The sequence below is a fragment of the Chelonoidis abingdonii genome, chromosome 19, assembly GCF_003597395.2.
Source record: "Chelonoidis abingdonii isolate Lonesome George chromosome 19, CheloAbing_2.0, whole genome shotgun sequence".
Lineage (NCBI taxonomy): Eukaryota > Metazoa > Chordata > Testudines > Testudinidae > Chelonoidis > Chelonoidis abingdonii.
In genome coordinates this window covers 7,254,068-7,271,441 of record NC_133787.1, presented here as the reverse complement: position 1 = coordinate 7,271,441, position 17,374 = coordinate 7,254,068, and the positions used below count along the sequence as shown (strand labels likewise).

The 17,374-nt window shown below is 45.7% G+C and overlaps 1 protein-coding gene across 1 annotated transcript in view; it reads left to right on the top strand.

The window, feature by feature from the left end:
- The window catches only part of NLRC5 (NLR family CARD domain containing 5), an 83,052-nt gene that overhangs the window by 30,128 nt on the left and 35,550 nt on the right, over positions 1-17,374 (top strand). Inside the window, 12 exon segments of the mRNA XM_032774048.2 lie at positions 3,059-3,142; positions 5,340-5,423; positions 5,909-5,998; positions 7,009-7,074; positions 8,382-8,453; positions 9,832-9,915; positions 12,144-12,227; positions 12,905-12,994; positions 13,128-13,175; positions 13,644-13,715; positions 15,049-15,132; positions 16,111-16,194. Coding sequence (XP_032629939.1) covers positions 3,059-3,142; positions 5,340-5,423; positions 5,909-5,998; positions 7,009-7,074; positions 8,382-8,453; positions 9,832-9,915; positions 12,144-12,227; positions 12,905-12,994; positions 13,128-13,175; positions 13,644-13,715; positions 15,049-15,132; positions 16,111-16,194 — 942 coding nt within the window.

Below are 17,374 nucleotides of genomic sequence, written 5' to 3'. Positions count from 1 at the left end.
CTTAAATTTCTATGGGTGAATAGAGATCTTCACATGACAGGTTCCACAGATGGGCAGAGTCAAGTCATTACAGGCAGAGGATATTACTATTTAAGAACTGTTAGAAATAGGGCTGGTTAAATGGTTAGAAATTAAAAGTATCCCAGCCTGTCCAAATGAGGGCCCCAAGCTACGGTAAGTTGGGCTTAGTAGATGTGGTTTGACAACGTTCAATTGTGATATCACATGTTGTCATGGGGAAGTCTGCATCACTATCAGAGACAGGGTATCACAGTAGGTGGACCATAGGTCTGACCTGCCATGTCATTCCTATTAAATCCAGCACATTTCACCAGCACTAAATTCAGGGAACAGCAGTGTTATAAAAATACACTGATTGGCCAGCTGATGGCAAGCTCGTACTGGATCATGGAGCCAAAACAGGAGAACATGGCGGTAAGAGACAGGACTTTATACCAAGCATCTTTGCTGGTTCCCTAGCACAGGTGGGTCACAGCGCCACCCACTAGCAAGTTAGATGGGGTGAAGTGAGTGTATGTGTGAATCTGGGCTCCTGGGTTCTATCACCTGCTCTCAGTTGACTCCCTGAGTGACTTCGGCAAAATCATTTACCTTCCTGTGCCTCTTTTCCCCATTTGTAACATGGGAATGATCATTCTTAGTAACATCATAGCGGCGGAGGTGCGACTGAACTATAGAATAACATTTTGCTCTCCCGTAGCACTCTGCCTTTAAAGATTCCCGAGTACTTTACAGAAGGATGATGACCATTTTATAGGGAGACAAAGGGAGGATCTCCTTTCTCCCACTCCTGTACCCCATCCACTGAGCCCCTCTGGCTGTCCACACTATTCCTAATGTGAATTCCCCCTGGATCGAGAGAGGGATAATTCCTAGAAGGGCCCATTGGGAGTTGAAATCAGTTTCCTGTTCTGTTTGTCTTTCTGGTCATTTAATCCAACCTTTCTGTTCTTAGAAACACTTTTGAGATCTATGGATGAAGAGTGCTTGGTATTCTGATTGTTATTAAACATTACTTGCTGGAGGGTTTATTGTTTTTTTTCTTCTTTGAGGACTGTTGGCGATAGAGCTGGGTAAATGGTTAAAATGCAAAAATCCTGGCCTGCCTAAACCAGTAACCCCAAGTTACTGTGAGCTGGGCTCAGCAGACATGGTTTTACAGTGTTGTGATGTCATGTTGTCGTTGGGAAGTTTGTATCGTGATGTCATCGTGCCATGACACTAGCTCAGCAGAGCCTGCACTTGTGGCAGGAGAGGGCTAGGTGCGCATTGGGAAGCAGCCAGCCTGCTTCCCCTCACCTGCCTATGGCGACATGACATGGACTCACAGAACACTAAGGTGATTGTGGCTGGTGTTGGCTGATAAAGGTACACAGAATAATAGACGGCATAGAGAACATAGATCAGGCACTTATGTTCACCCTCTGATATTTCAAGGACAAGGGGAGATTGAGTGAAGTTGAAAGAGAAAATTTAGAACTGCTGAAAGGAAATACTTTTTCTCACAACTTACACATAGCCTACTGTTCCGTGCCTCGGTTTGCCCATTTGTGAAACAGGAAGGGTAATGACTACCCACATCACGGGGGGAACTGTGTAACTTCATTCTATAATGGTAGTTTGAACTCACGTAGCATTTTTCTTGGAAGGATCACAAAGATTTGTACAAAATATTTTCATTATGTAGAGAAACTGAGGCACAGAGAGGTCAAGTGTCTTGCCCATGGTCAAATAGCTGTTGGTGGCAGAGCTGAGAATAAAACCCAACTCTCCCGACTCACAAGCTTGTAGCCAATTCCCTGATCCCCTGAATTTGAGGGTTAAAATATAAAAATCCCAGGCTGTCCAAACCAGTGGCCCCCAGTTACTGTGAGCTGGGCTCAGCTGATGTGGTCTTACAACATTCCATTGTGCTGTCATGTTGTCACGGGGAAGTTTGCATCACAATGTTGTCGTGCCATGACACCAGCCCAGCAGGGCCTGCACTTGTGGTAGGAGAGGGCTGTGAGCACTGAGAAGCAGCCAGCCTGCTTCTCTCACCTCCGTGGGCTTTGGAGTCCCAGAACCCTGGGGTAATTGGGCTGGTATCAGGTGATAAAGATACACAAGATAACAGTATAGAGAAGACTGAGTTGGCACTTTGTCTATTCAATCCATCACTGCAATATCTGAGTGTTGCTAGCAGTCACTCTCTCTTATCATCAGTGTTGTTATAATTAAGTATTTATATTCTGGTAGCCCTCAAAACCCTAATTAGGATGAGGGCCCCATGTGCTGGGCACCATAGACCTCCCTCGAAGGGACAATCCCTGCCAAGAAGCAGTCACACTCTAGAGACCTAAACTACTGCTGCTGCATCTGCTGGAAACAAAGATTATGTTCCAGAAAACACTTTGTTTTGATCAAAGAATCTAATCTGAGCCCTTTTAATGCTTCCTCCCTCTCAACATGATTTTTAAAGTAAACAGCTACCTACTCGTTCCAAGGCCGCCTCAGGGATTCAGAAAGAAAAGTCACTTTTCTCCTAATACAAGGACACAGGCATTTAGAATGAAGTTGAAATGAAGCAAATTTAAACCTGATAGAAGTGAAGACCTTTTCTCACAACCTACAATTAGTGTCACTCTGTGCCTCAGTTTCCCTGCTTGTAAGATGGGAATGATAATGCTTACCTTCCTTGTAAGGAGGATGGTGAGGCTTTACTATGCAATAAAACTTTGCACTCTCATAGCACTTGTCAATGAAGGCTCTCAGAGCTCCTTATAAAGTATTATCCTCATTTTACAACTAGAGAAACTGAGGTGCAAGAGGAGTGAAGTGGCTTGCCCAAGGTCACCCAGACCCATCACTGGCAGAGGCAGGAACAGAATCCAGATCTGATGACTCTCAGTCTGCTGCCCCATCCACTGGCCCTCTCTTCATTTATTCCAGATGTGAATTCCCCCTAAATCCCCTTAGAACTGTCTGCACTCTGATATCAGCCTTCTGCTCTGTCTGTCTCTTTGCTGCTCATTTACTCTAATCTTCCTCTTCATAGGTTACAGGATTGCAGCCTCAATTCACAGCATGCACTGGAGATCACTGCTCTTCTCAGGGGCTCCGCCCACTTCTCGGAAGTGGAGTAAGTACATCAGGAAAGATCCTGTTTCCTCTAAGGGTCCCTTCTAATGTTGATCTTGCTGCAGGTGGGACGGAAGAGGGGGAAATCATGTCAAATACCAATTTAATGTGGGTTCCTCACCCCAGTGGGGGAAGGGGAGCCATGTTGTTCTAGATTAGGCACACTGGGATTTTCAAAGAGATTCAGTGGGAGTTGGGAGTCTAACCCCCAGCTTCTGTCACTACCGGAATGTAACCAGAGACACCTCATTTCAAACAGCATTGTTGGCCACGCTGTTCCCCGGAGGCAAAGGCATGTGCCAGGGGCCCCGGGGAACAGCACTGCTCTGGAAGGCATTTACAGAGTCAGATTATCAGACCAGAAGGATCCACTGTGGTGGTCTGGTCTGACCACCTGTCTAACACAGGCCGTAGGATTTCTCTGCATTAATTCCTGTTTGAACTAGAGCACGTCTGTTAGATCCTTGAGGAGGCAAGCCCTGGGACTCTTGGCGCAGAGGGCAGATGTGCCTGTTGCGCTGCCCGTATGCCCCTCCAAGGCCATCCACCTCTGCTAGATAGTCTGGAGAGGCAGGGCCATGGCCACGGCCACACTCTTTGCCCTTCCCCTTTGGGGGGCCAGGGAGACTAGCAGCTACTCCTCCCCCTTTTTTTTTCTGCACAGTTCGTGCCAGGCAGGGTCTGGCTGTACAGATTTCATTACAACTTACTAGCAATAGGAAATTCAGGGAAATCTAATGTCTCTGGCAAGGTGATTCTCCAGCCCAGCTCAGCACCACAGATTTAGAGCGCCAGCTCTTCCATTGATTGGCTGGGATTAGGGTTAGAGAGTCCGTCTTACCCTGTGTTTTCCCCCCTCCCATCAGGACTGCAGCCACCCATTGACATAGTTCTGTGACTGACATTCCCTCCCCAAGTGCTTGAATGGCAGGTTCTTGTTGGGCCTGGGGCATACACACAAGCCATGTGAAGCAGAGTGGACTCACTGAGGGGAGAGCTCTCACCTGAGGTCACTTCATGTAGGAAGCAGAGCAGGGTGAAAGTTTTTGTCCAAAACTATTTTGGGGGGTGTAACAGGGTGATGGTCACCTCCACCTGACCTCCCAGGGAATTAGCTCACCAGCCTCCAGAGCTCCTTCTACCAGCTGGTGTCTCACCTTTCACTGGCCCCCCCATGTCCCTCCCAGACCTCAGTGCCCCTTCTCTTGGGGGCTGCCCCCTAGCAGTACCCTCACAGTATCTGGGTCTCCCCACCCAGGGGAACCTCCACCCACTATCCCTACCTCACCTCAGTATCAGGTTACTGCCAGTCACCATCTAGCCCCCATTCACTGGGGCAGACTGCAGTGTAAAAGCCACTCATCACAGACAAGGAGGGTTTGGACCAGCTGCCTCTGCCACCCCAATACCCTTCTGGGCCTTCAACAAGGCCTGCAGGGTTTCCAGGCTAGAGCTCCACTAGACTTCCCCCAGCCCTGCTCCACTCTCAGTACGCTGTGAGCTCTAAGCAGCCAGACCCTTCCCTCTCTGTAAGCAGAGAGAGACCAACTCTGCACCTGGCCCACTGCCCTCTTATAAGGGTCAGCTGGACCCTGATTGGGACATGGCCACAGCTGAGCCTGCTTCCCCACTCAGCCTGGGAACTGCTTGCTCCCAGCCACACCCTCCCTAGGGCTGTTTTAAGCCCTATGCGGCCAGAGCTGGTGACCATCCTGCTACAAGGGGGGAAACGTAGGTTTAGCAACAGTGAAATATTTTGAGACTTCATGTTGTTTTTACCAAATTGTTTTGGTTAAAAAAACCCAAACCAACAATTTTTTTTTTTAAATCAAAACATTTTTGTTTCAAAGTTTTCAAAACAAAACATTTTGAGTTCTTGGTTTGAAATGACTTTTTGTTTCAAAATGTCCTTTAATTTTATTTTAAAAGCCCACTCAAAATGGTCAAACTGAAATGTTTCCTTGAACCCAATTTACTGAAAATTAAAAAGGAAGGGGAAAAAAAGGTTTTGGTTCAGTCTGAAACTACTTAGTTTTAGGGTGGTTTTTTTTTTCCAGAATTGCCAGTAAACTGAAAAATCACTCTGCATAGTTCTGCTGGGGCCAAGCAGGGGAGTGGTGGAGCGTGGAGTAAGAGGATGAGATTCTGTGTTATTTACACTGTTCAGAATGAACCACTTTAATGGGAAAATCCCTCAGTTTATCAGGTAACCAACTTGGTGATGAAGGCTGCAGAGAGCTGGCAGAGAGTCTCCCGGAAGCACATATTTCCAAGCAGTTGGAGTAAGTATTGCTGTACACCCCCCGAATTATTCTGTGATGAAGATGGTGGCTGTTGTACATAGATGCTGACAGGGTTCCACCAAGAAGGAAGCTGACACCCTTCCTAGCCTCACGTAGGAGTATGGGTGGAATATTGAGTCAGGAGGGAGCCAGTCAAGCCTCTTGGAGTGAGATGTACCCCTGTACAGGGGAGCAGCCGAAGGCCCAGGGACCTCTGAAATCTTAGGTAGCTCACACGCTTTTAACACTGTGTTCAGAAGAGGAGTCTCATCCTTTCAGAATATAGAAGTTTAGCATCAAATACCTTGTCCCCAAGAATACTGCCTCCAGTTGTTTTCAGCCCAACTGCTTAAAAAAATTAAATGTTAGAATGTGCATGGAGCAATATTCATCATGTCCCTCTAATGACTTCCTTTGTGGTCTGGTATTGCACACCCACTTTTCAATAGGTAATCATTTGCATGTCTGGGTGTTTTCTTTCTCAGTGTCAGTAACAACCAGATATCTGTGGACGGTGTTTGCTGTTTGTTGAATGCCGTGAACACCTGCTTGAATGTGGTAGAGTTTGAAGCCAGGTATGCAAAGTCAGATCAGGAAATTGTACTTAACTGATCTATCTCATCTGTCTAATTTGTCATCTAAAGGCACTTGTATGGCCCCCTTTAGCCTATCTAATTTATCTATGGGTACTTGTGTGGCCCTTGTGAGCACAGTATCTGAGTGCCTCACAATCTGTATTTATCCTTGCAAGCACTGAAAATATGTGTCAGGGATTATTCTTATATGGGCAGGACATAAACTAAAAGACCATCCACTTCTAATGTGTGTAGTTCTGTGTATTCCTTCATAGTTAAAAGCAGAACAGTTTACCAGGAACAACCCTGCAGAATCAACAGTGTTTTTCAGGGTAAACTCCCAAAATCCTTAGCAGAGAATCAGATATGGTAATCAGATTTCATAAAACCCCTTTTTTGCCCCTGTCATGCTATTGGCACCAGGGGATTTTAGAGAGAAATTTTCACTGGTTCAGCTGAACTGGCAGCAGCACTGATGGGTTCCCTCCCCAAACCATGATTAAAATTCCAGACTGTAGACAAGACTCTGTGTTGTTAAGTGTAATAACTTCAACAGGACCTTTTCCTTGATATTGTTCCTGAGCTATTCAGTTGATAGTGCATAATTTGACTCAAGTATAGTCATGTGAGATAGCTGGTTGTCTTGGGTAATATATTAAAATTGGTATCTCTCCAATTATTACCTATCTGCTAGAACTAGAAGGGACTTCAAAAGGTCATGGAATCCAGCCCCCTGCCTTTGTTAGCTGGACCAATTTTTGCCCCAGATTGCTAAGTGGCCCCCTCAAGGATTGAATTTACAACCCTGGGTTTAGCAGGCCAATGCTCAAACCACTGAGCTATCCCTCCCTCCTGACTTTGGAACTGCTGTCTAGTGGTAATATTTTTACTGACCTTTGAAGTGATAGTCATTTTGAGAAACCCCACAGTATTATCAAGAGTAAATAAAATATAAATTAGTAATAGTCAGTGAACTGAGTGTGACATTGTTTGTCATCTTTCTTCCACAGCCTTCATCATCAGACTGCAATCCTGAAGTTTATAGGAGATAGAGAATTTGTCTCTACCCATTCCAGGTACATCACATGGAAACAGATCCTTTGTTCTGTGTATCAGTCCCTGCTGATCACAAGTCAGAGCATAGCTGAAATGTTAATTCCCCTCCCCCCCCATCTGTTCCTTACATATTCCTGTAATTTACATGTTGGAATGAATCCAGACATATGATTTAGTTGATCACTAGGGTGCACTGTATACCCTGACAATGTTGCCCCTCTGCTGCTCAACTCACTCTAATCTTGATACTTTCTCTTAGCATCCTACCCAGTTTAGCCATTCCCGCTCTGTCTCCCCACACCCTGATTATAATGTCTTACATCTCAACAGCACATTTCATCCCACAGGACCCCAAGCATAGTAGACTATGCTAAAATAAAAGGTCATCAATGTAGCAATTGTTTAACACCACACAGCTGTGCTACACAACAGGCAGGCAGGTCGAATAGTTACAAAACCTGATTCACAGATATGTTCACAAAGAATGACACCAAGTTCAGCTTAGGGTAAATTCTGGGGCCATCATATCCATAACTCACAAGTCAAGCTGGTCAGAAAATGAGGTTTATGTTCTCAGAAAGTTTGGGCAAAAAAAATTCAAAATATTTTGATTCTGAAATGCTGCCATTTGCCTCATGAGAGCTGTAGTTCAGCTGCCTTATGCTCCTGTTCTGTATAAATTGTGCTGCCTGGTTGGACTACATCTCCCATGATGCACCAGTGTCTCCCTTTCTTAGTGAGGAGTTGTATGCCCATGTTGTATCATAGAAGATACAGTCCAAATGGGAAGCCCAGCTCCTAGAGAAAAATGGGAACAAGAAATACCTGAACTGCAACTCCCATGATGCACCACAGTGGCATTTTAGAATCAAAATATTTCAATTTTGGGGTGTCCTGTTTTTGACCAAAAAATGGAAATTTCTCCTCGCAAGACAGACATTTTTCACAAAAATCTTTGTTCTGTCAAAACCCGTATTTCTGCCCAAAACCAGTTTGGAGGGAAAAATTTCAAACAGCCCCTTCTCACAGGTATTTTGTTAACCACTGGAAGGAAGAATTGGCTACTTCTAGACAAGTGCAGGGAAATGAGCCGGTCAGAAACAAGCTCTTTGAGGTAGATCATGGTGGCAAATCCATGGTGGCATTACAAACAAGGGAAAGCAATGTATATTTCCACTAATTTGTCCTGCTTTTTGCGCTGGCTTCTTGTGGAGGTGAGTGCTCCCTGTAGAGTGGTTACTTACGTATGATTCCTTGAGTTTTTCTCTTCGCCTTGTCTTTTCAGAGGACAGTTTATGTTCAGATCTGATCATATGTATTGTTACAGGGATACCTCTCGTAGTGGGGACCAGTCTGGTGGAGGTGAGAGCCAGAAGTCTGTGGTCTCAAGGAAAATAAGGTAGTTTGATGCCTTTCGTGGCCATTCAGAGATCTTTGGTGTCTGCAGCTGAGAAAACCATTTCTGATGCAAGTTCAAAGGGGAGTAGCATTGATGAGGCTTTTGAAAGGAAGAGTCACTTCTTATTGTTTATCGTTATTATCTTTATGTGGGGTGGAGGTAAAGTCTAGGATGCACAGCGCTGGTGACTCAGTAGTTAGTGGTTGTGCAGTCCTGCAGGAGCCCACTTTGATATCTAGTTATGAGGTCTCATTCACCAAATCAGCCTGTGGTAAGTATTTCAACCAGCAGGTCAGAGTGGGAACTTGATTTGTTGAGCTGATCAGTTACTCTTGTTCTGGGACATGGATTGCAAGAAGATCCCGGACTTAAACCCAAGTCCAGATTTAATTCAGACTATATAAACCTGTATAGGTCAGTGTGTGTTTGTATCTCTTGCAGGCTGTCAAGAGGAAGGATGGGCATCTGGATATAGCTTTCAAGTAGGACTCATGATAGCTGGGTTTAAATCTCTGCCCTGCCACAGACTCCCTGTGTGACCTTGACCAATCATTTAGTTTTTCTGTGCCTTGATTCCTCCTCTGTGAGAGGAGGCTAATCCTCCTTCATTTATCCCACCCTTTGTCTGTTTAAATGTAAAGCTCCTTGAGACAGTGAGGTCCTCTTACCATGTGTATGCACTGTTCTGAGAACAATGGGGTTCACAGAGGCAGTTTCAGTGGAGAACCTCCATGTGCTATTGTAATACAAATAAATAATGATAAAGAACAGCCAGCCTCATCTCTTAGCAAATGATAACCTTCCGTGTCCATATAGCACTTTTACCTATAACTTTGATATACATATTATCCCCATTTTACAGATGGAGAAATTGAGGCACAAAACAGTGACATAACTTGATCAAGGTCACACACTTCAGAATAGGACATCAGTCACCGGGCCTCCTGCCGTATCCACTGGGCAGTGCTGGGTTGCTATGCAGGGTTATATTCAGAGGGCTGAGTTGAAATTCAGTGTAGCTTTTGCTGTTTTAACTTAATAGTTTTCCCAAGCAGAGCTCATTTTAAATCTGATTTTGAAAGTCTCTTGTAGAACAACTCACTCTCAGTCAGATGCAGTTTAAACCTCTGGGTTACAGCAGCCTTGCCAACTCTCATGATTTTATCATTAGTTTCATGGGTTTCTTAAAACCCCTGGCTCCTGGATGTATGAAAAAGTACGTTTCTAATCCTCATGTGTGTAGAGAAAAACTGGAAAAAGTGACCTGAGTATAAACAGAAGGCTCAAACACCAGAAGGCAATGAAAAGAATTTTTTAAAATCTCATGATTTTTAAGCCTATCTCATAATTTGGGGTGGGGGGTTGCTTTCTTTCTTAGGCTGACAGACAGTGTTTTTTCCACCGGAGATCTGGACAAGTTGTGCACTATGTTGAAGAAATGTAGCAGAGTATCAGAGCTCGAGTGAGTCTTCTTATTTTTTAGAGCTAAGTTGTATTTTTGCAATTTGTTGGGATATTGTTTATAATAAATATTTTTAAATGTTGGGCCTTATATATAGGCCTCGGTTAGTTGTTCAGAGATTCATAATTTTAAGGCCAGAAGGATGGTTGTCTACTCTAACCTCCTGCATAACACAGGGCAGAAAACTTTGCCCAGTAAGTTCTGCATCAAGCCCATTCACGTGTATTTGAACTGGAACGTATCTACTAGAAAGACATCCAGTGTTGACTGAAACACTTGGAGTGACAGAAAATCCACCATCCACCGCAAAATGTTCCATTGGTTCATTTGCGTGCATGCAAAATGTGCTTCTCTTTTGCACATTCACAATAGGGTGTGGTGCTCACGTATAGATCGTCAACACAGCTTACCTAGGATCTTCAGCACAAAAGCACAGATCTCTACCGTGTAAACAAAAGGAGTCATTCCATTTGTTAGCAGCAGGAGGTGGTTCTTGGTTTTGTGGTCATAGACTTGCACAGATGTAGGATTTCAGAGATTCCTAGATTTAACATGACCTCCTGTATAACACAGGTAAGAGATTTCACCCAGTGGTTCCTGCATTAAACCCAGCAATGGGTGGTCAGACTGTCTTTTAGTGTACACTTCCCATAAGCGTTCAAGCGATCAAGTTGCTTGGTCAAAAGCACGTACAAAGCCAATTTTAACCCTGCGTGCTTCCATGCTGGTCTGGGAAGTGGAGAATTTTCTATGATGTGGGGCAGTGCTTGATGCAACTTTCCCTAGACCTCTTGCCAGAGCCCCGGAGGAAGAGACTTCACTGAGTCAAGTGAGCATTTGTATGAAGCCTGCATATTTCCGGGGAAATGTCTCTGAGGTACAGGCGGCCTCCTTTAATTGTTTTGTCTGAGGGACAGTGCCTGCATCAGAGGCAGTGCATTGTAATGGAGATTTCAACCACCTCTGCTAGGCCAAATTCAGCATAGCAACACATTTAAACGGCTTTCCTGGTAGGAGAAGAGATGGGAACTGATGGCTTCCTATTGTGAAATGAAATATATATTTATACGGATGGCTGGAGACTGAAGTCTTCTGTGCACTCACAGAACAGGTATAACTTTAGTGGCAGCAGTGCAACCTTCCCAGCTAGCTGCCCTGCCAGTGTGCCTCCTGCCTGACCCAGGAAAGGGGCATGCAGGGATTTTCTTCTCAGTAGTATGGAAAAACTTTTTTTTCTGTCAAAGTCATTTTGTCAACGCTCAAATGCTTTGTGGAAAAGCATCCGTTTGGAGGGAAATTCAGGCCAGGATGGAGTTGTTTTCTGGTGGCGGAGGGGGCGGCACGGGGGGAGAGATCCAGAGAGATCTAGACTGGTGAGGACATTTGGCTGGGACATGGGAGAGCCAGGTTCACGAGCCTGTTCCAAACATGGGCCTTCCATACCCTAGGCAAGTGCCTTAACTGCCAAGCTGTTCTGGGATGAGTCTCGGATTCTCTTTAATTTTTGGTCAAAATTTCGAAAGGTGTCATTGTCCTTCAGCATCGGAATGAAACCTGATCTTGAAACCTCAACAAGTTTTGCAAAACAGAAAAGTTGCATTGTCTGGGATTCATTCATGCCTGGGTTCCTCTGCTGAACCTGGTAACAGGAGGGTCAATTTGAGATCCTCCTGATGAATGTGGCTGTCTGACTTCTGGGGATGAGAAGTGCCAGCTCATTGCAGAGGCTACTGAACAGGCATCACATGATGAGGAAGTTCTGAGCACGATTTTCTTTTCGTTCACACTGGCGTAACTGTTGACTTCAGTGGACTTACCCCTGTCAGTGGGAGGAAACTCGACTGGACTCAAGTTAGAGTTGCAATGCTCCAGATCCCGTCAGTGGCCTTGTGCCCTCCAGGTTTTAGTCCTGAGGCCTGGGCCACACTACAAAGTAGGGTTGACGTAAGCCACCGTGCGTCAACTTATTTGACAAAAAAGGCAAGGAGGAGACTGGATGAGCTACCTATGGCTTTGATTTCCATCCGAGGATGTCAGTGCTCTGCCCTTTGGGGACTGATATTAAGGGAGCAGACTAAGTATATTATAAACTCATAGAATTGCAGGACTGGAAGGGATCTTGAGAGGTCATCTAGCCCAGTCCCCTGCACTCATGGCAGGACTAAGTATTATCTAGACCATATTATTTTCTCCTTAATGAAAAATAAATATCTTCTTTTAAATCCTAGTTTGTCAAATAACTCTCTGGGAGACCAGGGAGTCGGGAAGCTGGTTGGACTCCTTCCGGAGCTGAAGACAGTGAGTTCCCTGAAGTAAGTGATCACTCATCATTATGTAGCTTATTTAAAATATTTAGCCTAATTCCCACCTTTAACTTACCCTGTGGATAGTTATTTAAACCTGTGCAAAATAGGTGTGAAATGCTACCATAGTGGAATTTCCCACTCATACACCAGGGGATAGGTGTGTTTGATATCTAATTTGTGTACCACTCGCTTGGACTGAGTTATATTTGTATAGATGGAAATGAGGACAGACGGTGCGCAGCAGCAGCGCGTCAGGCCCTTAAGGTATGCCTACGCTGCAGCCATGAGTGTGTTTTTTAGCTCACCTAGACGTACACGCTAGCTTGGCTGGAGCTAGTGTGCTAAGAATAGCAATGCAAATGGGTAGCGTGGTGATGGCTTGTGGTAGCCATGCAGGCATATAGCCTCTGGTCCAGGTAAGCTTGTACCCAAGCGGCTAGCCCAAACTGCCTCCTGTGCTGTCCCTGGCTACACCGTGGTGTCTAGTGCACTAGCTTGAGCAGAGCTAGCAAGAGTCTGTCTTTGCAAGCTGGGAAGCACACGCCTGGCCGCAGTGAGACTGTAAGTTCTTCAGAGCAAAGACCATTTCTGTTGTCTTATGGCACTGTATAAATCATTAATGATAATGAGGATGAGGATTTAATTCTTAGAAAATAATGGTTTTATTCCATCTCTTCCTCTAGGCTGAGTGGCAATCAGATATCGTTGAGTGCTGTGTTTGGCTTAGCTCAGTGTTTATCGGCCCTGGAACTCATTAAATCAATAGACATCAGGTATGTTTGGGGCTCTTGTTACTGTGTTTTCCCATCAGCGCTGGCGCTTGACATGTGACCTTGGTTTGCAGTGCATGAAATGTGAGCACCCTTCTCCTGACTCCGTGTTCATGGTGTTCTCTTTTGGTTACAGCCTAGGAAACGCTCAGTCGGTCCATTTAACCTTCTGGGAAAGAGTCAGGTAAAGAGCCTGTCCAAGCATTTCCTGTGTGCCATTCCCATAGTATCGAGATGCCCATGTTGCAGTAGCGTGGTTTCCGCAGGGTGTCAAAATCAGGGGTTCTTTTGGCTCTGAATACTGGCTGGGAATAGTGGAGGCAGAGAGCAGCTGGGTGGTGAGGATGGGGGTGGGCAGCCGAGAGTGTGCAGGATGAGGTGGAAGGGTCAGCAGTGAGTGATGGGGATGGGAATTCGCTTCCTCCTGGGCAGCCACCTGACCAAAGGCGCTGGATGAATGCAAGGCACCCCTGGGGTTGGAGGGGTGGCATGAGTCTTCGCTCTTGCTAATGATGTGTGCTTCATTTGTGGGGGTCCGGGGAGGCTGGCGTATGAGGCCACCGCACTGAGGCGTGGAGAGTCAGCTACCCATGGACAACATAGTGTTTTGCACTCAGTGCAATTGAAATGGTAACAAAAACTCTGTCCCCAGGAACAGCACTACCAGATCTGAAGGAAAGTTCCCGGCTCATCCACAACATTTAGAGAACGGCTATTGCTTTCGGTACGGCAACTTTCTGTTCTGACTCCTGGTTTTTAATTTAGAAACATCAGAAAAGCCAAGCCTGGGTCACAATTGTTTTGGGAGTCCTTCATCTCCAAGGGTTTTTCCTCAGAGGGTCTCTCCATGCACTGCCTAGTTCTCATCCTAAAGAGAGAGAGGATGCCAGATTCTGCTTCCCATTGAAACAGCTGCCTTCTACCCCTCTGGTTGGCCAGTCACAGCTCTCAGAGCATTGGCAGAGGTGGAGAGAAATGGTGGGGACATATCGGGCCCAGAGCGGTTCCAAATCTAGCAGCATTCTTGGTGAGATCCTTCTAAATGATTGGCTTTTGGGGCATCACCTTCCTAGCCCCTCCACCACTGGAATGAAGAGAGATCTGGGTGCCTGAAATACTTGTCTATAGAGGCACATCCTCAGCTGATATAAATTGACATGGCTCCACGGAAGTCAATGACAATTAACATCAACTGAGGATCTGGCCTGTAAGGTATTATGCTACCCCTCCCCTGTACACACACACAGAATCATCATTCAAATGAGCTAGTCTGCTAAGAAAACAGAGCGTGCTGTATAGAAAGTGTCTTGGCTTGCTTGGAGCTGTTTTCCCATATCTCAGTTGACTGAGATATACAGGGTCAGATTCCCCACTGCTTTGCTCTCACGGAGTGATTTATACCTGCCAGAGTGAGAATCAGAATTCTCTACTCACACTAGTGTTCTACCCGCACTTTGCATTCCCTTTGCACAAGTGTAAATGACTGAGTGTGAGGAAGCGGGGGATCTGGCCAGCTAAGGAGAAGGCCTTGGAAAGGCCCATCTATAGGGAAAAGCAGATGCCTTCTCACAGCTCCGTTCCCTCGTTATGTAACCCTAACGCTCATTAGGGGAGCCCCATGCAGTGAGAGAGCAATATGCCCAGCCCTATTTCGAGGGAACCAAGAAGGTGTGTGACATTGGGAAAACAAGTGCTGATTCCCCAAGGAATTTGTATTGCCAAGGAGGCAGCTCCATTCAGTCTCTTCACAAAGTGGGATGATCACGTGGGGCCAGATGCTCGCTGTTGTGAATCAGCAAAGCTCCACCGAAGTCAGTTGAGCAACCCACGTTTACAGCACCTGGTGATCTGGCCCAGAAGGTTTAGAACAGCAAAACCGTCACCTGAATGCATTTGTGATGCAAGCAGGGTGGTAGATAGAAGGGCTGGGATTGGCTTTGAACCCCTGGCTAGCAGCTCGGCCTGAAACGGGAGGCTTTAGGTCTATATGGAGTTTCCCATGTCATCCCTGCTGTAGAAGGTAAATCTGAAGATCCTGAGTATATGGTTTGCTTCAGTCTTAGGGAATGCACTGTGAGTCCTGAGGACATGGACACGCTCTGCCAGATCCTTGGAAAATGCACTGGACTAACAGAACTTGAGTAAGTGCCAAGTGTTGTGTAAGTTTGTCTGTACGTCAGGCTGTCTTGTGCGAAAGTGAAATCCACCTGTATATAACCAATGGTGGCCCGCAGTAACTAGGCTTTGTGCAGATGGAGCACCTGGAGTGATGAAATCCATCCCCCCAACCCAGGGTCACTGAGCAAGACTGTGGAATGCCCTCCTCCCACCAGAACCGCTCTTCCAGCCTGCGGGTGGGAGTATCGCCTTCAGCCCCCAGTGCTAGTTGCGTGGAGTGTTTGGGGCCTCTGTCTCCATGTAAATGCAAATCTTACGATCACCCCCATTGCAGCCTTCAGCACAGAATCCCCTCCTGAGGCAGAAAAGAATTGTCTGACTGCTCCATCTGTGGTTCTTCCCCCTGCCCTCACACACAGTGCAGGCTCTTTGCACCATAGGTGAATTTAATTCAGATATTAATATACAAGAATCTTTCCTCCAATATCCTGGACATGACCTCAGGAGAGTTACTCTAGTTTTACCCCAGTATATCTGAAAGCAGAATTTGGCTTCCTAGAACTCTATAATTTGTGTGTTAATTCCCCAGGACGCATGCAGTGCTGGCACACCCTTCTGTTCCCCTACCTACCCTAGATTCAGAGACTGTTAACAGTTATTTAGGACTATTCTGATCCAGTTCTAGAGAGTCTGACCTCCTGTGTAGAGACCCTTACCCAGTGATCTCTACATCCAGCCCATAAATATGTTTGTAAAACGAATGATCTAGAAGCTAGTGGACTCTCATAACTTATTGAATCCATTTTCATTTCTAAACAGTTTCTTTTGCTGTTCTTTTTTAACTCCCATAGTCCAGTAAATGAAACTTAAACCTTGGAAGTCAAGGATTTCTGAGCCGAGTATGTATTTTTCAACAGGAATATATTGTTTTAATATCCACTAACTGTGAAGCTTGCAAATCATTTCTATTCTTGCAATGTGTTTTCTCCCTTGCTTTGCAGATTATCTAGAAACGCGCTGAGTGATCAAAGCATTGAAAGGCTGCTAATATCCCTACCATGTTTACACAGTCTGAAGCTACTGAGGTAAAATTTGGGGCCGTTGTTTTGATGGATGTCATGAAATATTCATTTTGAAAGCTGTAATGCTGCAGTATGTCCTACCAGCATTAATAAATAATCACATCTTTCTACATTAACATAGGGAAAAGCAAACCGAGTCCAGAAATACTCAGAAACGCACTCACCCCAATTCCTCTCCTGTTTCCACACCCAAACATGAACTAAACCTTTTTTAAGATATTGAGATGATTGGATGCCACTCTTGGTTTCTAGCTGCCACCAGATCCCCAAATCCTGAAATGCTACAAGAAAGTCAGTTCTCATGTATTTACATCAGGAAGCAAAAGTGATGGAGGTTCCACACTTATTTTTTTCATGATTTCCAGCCCAATGATTGTGGACTCAGGCCAGGTTTACACTAAGCCTTGGCTGATACAGCTGTGCTGGCAGAACCCCCTGGTGCAGGGGTTCTCAGACGAACTTTTCTGGTGGCCGAAGAGTGTGGCCACCAGACCTCGCTAGTAGCCGCTCTGAACATTTTTCCAACCCCGAGCCCCGCAGCCCTGGGCTGAAGCCCAGAGCCGGAGCCCAGGGCCTAGAGCCCAAAGCCTCTGAGGACACATGCTGGTCCCATGTGTCTGCAGAGGTACTGTCCAGACTCCCAAGGAGGCTGTGTGATCCAGGCTGCTGGCAGTGCAGCAAACACCAAGGCAGCCAGGAGCAACAGCTGGACGCTGCAGGAAGGGGGTGCTACTCTCCACCCAGGAGGCTGTTGTGACTGCAGAAAAATCCCCTGGCATTTGAGAAACGCTGCCCTAGTGTAGACACAATGAAAGCTGTCAGAAGAAGTTCTTCCTCCAGCATAAGTACACCACCTCCCTGAATGATATTAGCTAAGCTGACAGAAGCACTCTTCTGTCGGCAGACTTGTACTGGGATTTTTGTTGGGATAGCTATGACAGTTTTGGGGGTGCAGGGCTTGTTTGTTTGTTTGTTTTTTTTCATGCTACAGCAGAACTGTGTAGCGTAGACCAGACCTCATAAGTTTTGGCTTGATCCAAAGCCCATTCATGTCACTGGGAGTCTTTCTATTGGCTTTGCATCAGGCTCCTGGATACTTATCCAAAAAGAACACAAACTTTGAACCTTTTAGGGTTAGCCTACCACGAAATGCCGAAGAGAAGAAACAAGGGCTAGGACAGGT